At 42.2% G+C, this 6,344-nt stretch overlaps 1 protein-coding gene across 1 annotated transcript; it reads right to left on the bottom strand.

Annotated features, from left to right (window-relative positions):
• Positions 1 to 2,927: 2,927 nt before the first annotated feature.
• On the bottom strand, positions 2,928 to 6,045 carry si:cabz01007794.1 (putative ferric-chelate reductase 1). Its single transcript, XM_014022670.1, has 7 exons — positions 5,934 to 6,045; positions 4,738 to 5,444; positions 4,446 to 4,637; positions 4,237 to 4,332; positions 3,987 to 4,119; positions 3,746 to 3,874; positions 2,928 to 3,622 (listed from the first exon to the last, which is right to left on the bottom strand). Exons 2-7 carry the CDS (start codon positions 5,440 to 5,442, stop codon positions 3,579 to 3,581), a joined length of 1,299 nt encoding a protein of 432 aa, XP_013878124.1. The 5' UTR covers positions 5,443 to 5,444; positions 5,934 to 6,045; the 3' UTR covers positions 2,928 to 3,578.
• Between the last annotated feature and the right edge of the window lie 299 nt (positions 6,046 to 6,344).

Raw genomic sequence — 6,344 nt, 5'->3', positions numbered from 1 at the left:
CACACACACACACACACACACACACACACACACACACACACACACACACACACACACACACACACACACATCCTCAGATGTGCTATTGATGCATGTTGTTCTATAGTGTAATTAAAATGGGGAAGAAGAAGGGGCAGAGGCCGGCATGGTTCCAGTKTTCCCTCCACCCCAACTCTAACCCAAAACCCTAAATATCTACAAGCAAACATTGGGAGTGGGCACAGGCATCAGCAGCGAGTGTGGTACCATTTCACCCCTTATATGCTATAATAGTGACCACCCCCAAGTTCCTATATGTGAATGTCATGAGGATGTTATAAGTGAATATCTAGGGTGTACAGTAAAATTGGGGCCCAGGTGGCCATGGCAAACRGAGATGTAAAAYTGTTGCTCCTTGTAACRCGCCTGCRCCCCAAAAACTCTACATGAGTGGAGTTGAAAATGACAAGGGTGGAGGTAAGTGGTGAGGGATGGGGAGAAAACATGACTGGGGGAGAAAAAAGCTCCCAAAAGGAGTCAGCTCCCCCCGCTGATCCCGGTAGGCACCCTGCTTCCTGAGACCCACCCAGGGAGTGAGGTCCCAATACCTCTTCCTCCAGACAGACCACCAGGCCCGGGGAGCCCCAGACCTCAAATGGACAGAGCCCAGAGGACCGCCAGAAACTGGGCCCAACAGTCCACCCAACCCAGAGCCATCCAGACCCCCAGCCCCACAGCCAGCCAGCAACCCAAAGAAGCCACCGAACCCCAGCAAGGAAGATTCAGCTGAGAGTGCCCACCCAGCCGCCGACAGTGCAAGGAGGCACCAAGAGCAAACCCTCGCCACAACAAAGGGGTCAACCAGCTGACCCAGCACAGCCCCCGGCCGCCACCAAAGGCCATTTACACAACCCCCACCCCAGAAGAAACACTACACCCACCCCAACATTCGGACAACTCTCAGAACATATAGCACAGTAGACACTCCAGCTAGCTCAATTTACCCAATCCCACGGGCCACCGGCCCTGCCCCCAGCCAACCCAACCCCCATCCCACTAGACCTGCAGCCCACCAGCACAAYGAAGGCCCCCAGCCCAGGGCTGGGCACCAGGGCACAAACCACCCCAGAGCTCGGCAACACGCCCGTAAGGACTCAAGCCCCCCAAGCCCCACCAGGACCACAGCCCAGGGGCGGCACGACCCCAGAACRCTAAACCCCCCGCACCCACCTCGAACCCACCCCAGCACARCCAGGCCACCGGATCAGCGACCCATGACCGCCGCTACAGACCACGCGAGGACCCACATGCAGCCACCTGAAGACATCCCCCAGAACCACCACAAAGTTAGAAGAAAACCAGGATTTGAGTTCWTTAAGGCTAGGGATGGTACTGAAACCCAGTATTTTTTCAKCACCAGTTCCATGTGATTAATTTTGACCGGTTCAATTTTGACCGATCAAAATTAGTCACGTGGAACCAGTAACRGTATTGCTAACGATGGCATGACAAGTACAGATACACAAGCACATGCTGCATTGTTTTGGGGGGTGGGGGGTGGGGGGTTCTTTCTCTCACCTCACAGTCTGTTTCTCCTAAGCTGTTAGACCCAGCACAAAGGGGAAGGGAAATTAACAACAMAGGATTCCAGCACTGTGAMTAGTGTTGTCAACTTGGYGACTTTGTCAGTTTTCAAACCCCTCTACCAACTTTTTAGGACATATTTTTACTTTAATGCCTTTTTAAACTACTTTAAAACTTGTTTRAAACTATTACTCTAGCAGCAATCAGCATAGCATTCTAGTTGTCTTCTTGACACGTCTGCCCGACAGCTTAACTGCCGCAGGCAGAATCTGGACTTTTCATTCCTCCAGATGTTCAAGTTCTAGTGCATGTGTTGCCAAGTGCAAATGGGCCTGAGGGTGTAGAACRGTCATGGCAGACTTTCTGGTTTTCTAATGAGACCGGATTGCTGCGTGCAATTTGTTTGACATTGTCCGGGCCTGTCGGCAATTCATCTTGTAAACCTTGACTACAAATCTGAAGGAGACAGGCTACAGTCCTGACAGGGTGAGAAAACAATCTTCTTTGATATCCCCTGTTATGCGGAACTCAGCCATCAATTTGGAGATTGTCTCATAGGGTTCACACTAAAAAGCATGCAAGTTGGTTTTGCAAAACACCACTTTAAAGTTCCAGTGGAGCTGTTGAACAAAGTTAACAGGTATTGTGCCAACAAGTGCATGTCTGTCAAGTTTTGGATCAGACAATGATAAAGTAGGAGTTCAGGTGAATAAATTCATTGTATTTCTTTGGTTAACAGAAATGCCCAAACTATTATGTACAGTATATAAGCTTTTTAAAAACTATTTATTGTATATTGTATAGGGTGGGCAATTTATTGTATATTGTATAGGGTGGGCAATCCTGGTCCTCGAGGGCCGCAGCCCTGCATGTTTTACTTTTTTTCCTGCTCCATCACACCTGATTCAGTCATTGAATTAYCTCTTCCAAGTTCTGCATTAGCCTGATAATCACCCATTCTTTTAAATCAGGTGTGTTGGAGCAGGGAAAAAAGTAAAACATGTAGAGAAGCGGCCCTCGAGGACCAGAATTGCCCACCCCAGTTCACTATTGAACAAAATTAAAGGCCACGCTCCTTTGCAACAGATTTAATACATGCTTTTTTTTCTTCTACTGATTTTAAATCAGTTTTGTGTTCATATTTTACTCAATAATAAACGGTATTTTAAATGTAGCCAAGTAGAGTTACTGAGATAAAACATGCTCAATTAAAAATGTAATTTTTAAATACTGGTAGTTACATAGAAATCTACAAAGTATAGAAAATTCACTGTGTTGAAGCAACAAGAAAATGTACTTTGCTTATTTTTTTCTCTGGTAAAAATGTTGTTATATAATTAATGAGAAAACACATWGACACAAAGTTTTTATTTTAGTTCATTTATTAAAATATAAATTGCTACAATATGTGCAAATGTACATTACTTTCACCAGTTTTTGTTATCAAGAAACATTTTTTTACAAATATCACGCTTCACAAAAATCATCAGCCAGGGAAAGCTTCCTTTTTTATTTGGTACAATCAGTTGTTACCACCAGGRAAAAAAAATGTTATATAAAATATGGAAAGTATTCATGACAGACATTTTAATTACTATCTTGTGTGAGAAAATGTACATATAAAAGTTTTAAAACACACAAGGCATCAAATCATCATCTTGATGATTAAACAGATATAGAGAACAAATGTATCTTTTAACGTGCAAAAACAAWTAACTGATATTTTAGCAAAAAAATATTTTCAAGGGCATGAAAGGTAACCAGACCTTCAAACCCTACATTTATATAAACAGTAACGCATCCTGAAAAAAGAAACTTCTTTTCTAACTCTTTACTGCTTCATTCATTTTCCTTATGGGTTCAGRGTCATCAAAGGTAGTAAAATATGTTAAAAAAGAAACATTGCCCTATTTGACCCAGCTGGTCTGAAAGCCTCAACACTTTTTYGCAGCTACAACTTGGCATCAATAGAAAAGTCACATATTCTTATTGAGGCCTGACAGAAGTCTGTTCCTTTACAGCATGCTGAAAGGCAGCATGACCGCAGTGACCAGCAGAGCTGTAGGTAAGAGAAGACAAAAAGATAAAGCTTTTTAGGATGTTGTTGATACTTGTTTATTTTAATTCAATCAAACAGTAAAAAAATAATAAAAATAATTGGTCAAGTATGTCTTATTCTTACCTGGGATTAGTGATTGGTGGTATGTGGCTGGATATGCGCTATTTGTCTGATTGGTAGTGGAATTAGGATTTGACAGGTTTAATATGCTGGTGAATATGAGGAAACTGGCTCGTCCAAATGTTCCAGTAGCTTAAGGAACATAAAAAAGACAAAAGTATCACTGACATGCAATATAAATTAGTATTTTCTTTATGATCTGTGACTCTAGATAAATGTTACMGGTGCAATGGGTGGTGCTTACCAGGGTCGTAGGTTCCATTTGCWAATGACACTGAGTAATCTGCTGCTCGAGCTGTTGTATCTGGTAGTGTGGCCGCAAACTTGCACTGGATCTTTGTTGCATTGACTGCACCCAGTACATTGCTTACATTCAACTGGAAGAGGAAAACAGATGAACAAACTGCACAGAGAATATGGAACATTTTAAGTTACAGTAAACGTTACTTTACGTGCACCCACCCTACCACTATTGCCATGAAAATGCATTTCACCTTTGTCAAATTCAGCTCAAAATTGGTGATGGTGGCTGTGAAGAATCTCACAGCTCCTTTGTGGTTTGCGCAGACGTAGGCTTGCTGAGTGTCATTCTGTGTAGTAAAACAGAATATTAGATGTTACTTAAGATGATGTCTTCAATTAAACTCTGGCTTAGGTTTAAATTTTAAAGTGATTTCATTTAGAATGGTGCACTATGATTTACCACAMTGGTAGAAGTTGACACTCCAGTAGCAATGTAGCCACTTGTTTCTCCTGAGGCCTCAAAGTCGTAYAACTGACCACTCTGCTGCTGGACAGAAATAAAAGAGCATCCGGCTCCTGTAGCAGGGTCACATGTTAAGGGGACGGATACGCACAATTTTGAGATGCCACAGTTTGTCCTAGAAATCGGTGTCTGTAAGGGGAAAGTAAACATTTGAGTCATGAATTTTAAACATTATATGAAAGAAGTGACACTACTCAAAATATTATTTTTTAATTTTTGCATTTATCACCTGAAGAGCTCCCACTGGAATGAGTGACACATTGGTTGCTGCTGTAGCATTTGTCATGCTTCCTGCCGACGTCATTGCCACAGTGGTCATTGTTGTGTTTCCCGCCGACGTCATTGCCCCGGTGTTCATCGTCATGTTTCCTGCCGTCGTCATTGCCCCGGTGTGCATCGTCATGTTTCCTGCCGACGTCATTGCCCCGGTGTTCATCGTCATGTTTCCTGCCGACGTCATTGCCCCAGTGTTCATCGTCATGTTTCCTGCCGTTGCCATTGCCCCGGTGTTCATCGTCATGTTTCCTGCCGTCGTCATTGCCCCGGTGTGCATCGTCATATTTCCTGCCGTCGTCATTGCCCCGGTGTTCATCGTCATGTTTCCTGCCATCGTCATTGCCCCGGTGTTCATCGTCATGCTTCCTGACGTCGTCATTGCCCCGGTGTTCATCGTCATATTTCCTGCCGTCGTCATTGCCCCGGTGTTCATCGTCATGTTTCCTGCTGTTGCCATTGCTACAGATGCTGTCATATTGGTAGCTGCAGCTGGAATTGTTGAACCACTTCCTATGGTATTTCCTACGGTAGTTCCTATGGTATTTCCTATGGCATTTGCTGTTGCATTTGGTGCAGCGGTTGTATTCTGAGCAAAGGTACCCATTAATCCCCAAGACAGCGTCACAAAGAGGAGGCCGAGGAACAATCGGTTATCCATGGCTAAAGGAGAGGAAAAACTTGTTTTATTGATAGGTTTGTCAATTTTAGCTTCACACAGATAAAATACTGTATTTTTTTTCTAAACTGATACTATGCCAAAATAATAATTAGACTTTCACATTTGAAATATTTTAAATACATATAAATATAAATAGTGAAAAGTGAGAAGACCTAAAATGAAATACATATGAGACTGAAACAAAACTTTGTTAAAATTGTTGTTAAATCTTTTATAATTAAAAAAACAAAATTTGACCAATATTTAAAACAATTCAATAAAAGTGTCTAAGTCATTGTGGTAAAGCCATTTTCTAATAACATAAATAAGTAAAAGTGTTAGTACTATAAAGAGAAATTCACAATATTGTACATAAAATAATTAGCTGTTGCTTTCAATAATTACTTATCTAACTACCCTAATTAATATTATCCAGGTGTGCAGCAACAAAAATTGAAAATAAATTTAAAGCATTAGTGGTTTTTGCCTACCTGTAAGTTTGCTTGTSTTCAATGCAAAAGATGGATGATATTAAAAAAGTCCTCAGTAGTTTTATTGTCAGGTATGACCTACAGGCGTTCTGTGTCCAACGTATCCAACAGGCTCCCAGGTAAAGATCTGACACCTGCTCAGTTTCTGACCCTATTTAAACAGAAAGGGAGGGGTCAGTTAGGACACCTGACACATCCTCCACATTTTTTTAACATCTTGATGTTTTTCACAAGGTGTGGTTTAGAATAAAGTCAAGGGGTGTGGTGCTGTGGAAACCACATGACACGTCAGAGCTCTCTCTGTAATAGTTTTGCCTGTAAATGCAGATTTACCTGAAGTCTCTCAGTGACCATAACCTGCATGGATGTGATGACATACAAGGAAACAAAGACAGACATTGTGCAGTACTG

Source organism: Austrofundulus limnaeus, unplaced genomic scaffold (genome assembly GCF_001266775.1).
Source record: "Austrofundulus limnaeus strain Quisiro unplaced genomic scaffold, Austrofundulus_limnaeus-1.0 Scaffold338, whole genome shotgun sequence".
Taxonomy (NCBI): domain Eukaryota; kingdom Metazoa; phylum Chordata; class Actinopteri; order Cyprinodontiformes; family Rivulidae; genus Austrofundulus; species Austrofundulus limnaeus.
Note: the sequence above shows the minus strand (reverse complement) of the source record. Positions and strands in the feature narration are given on the sequence as shown.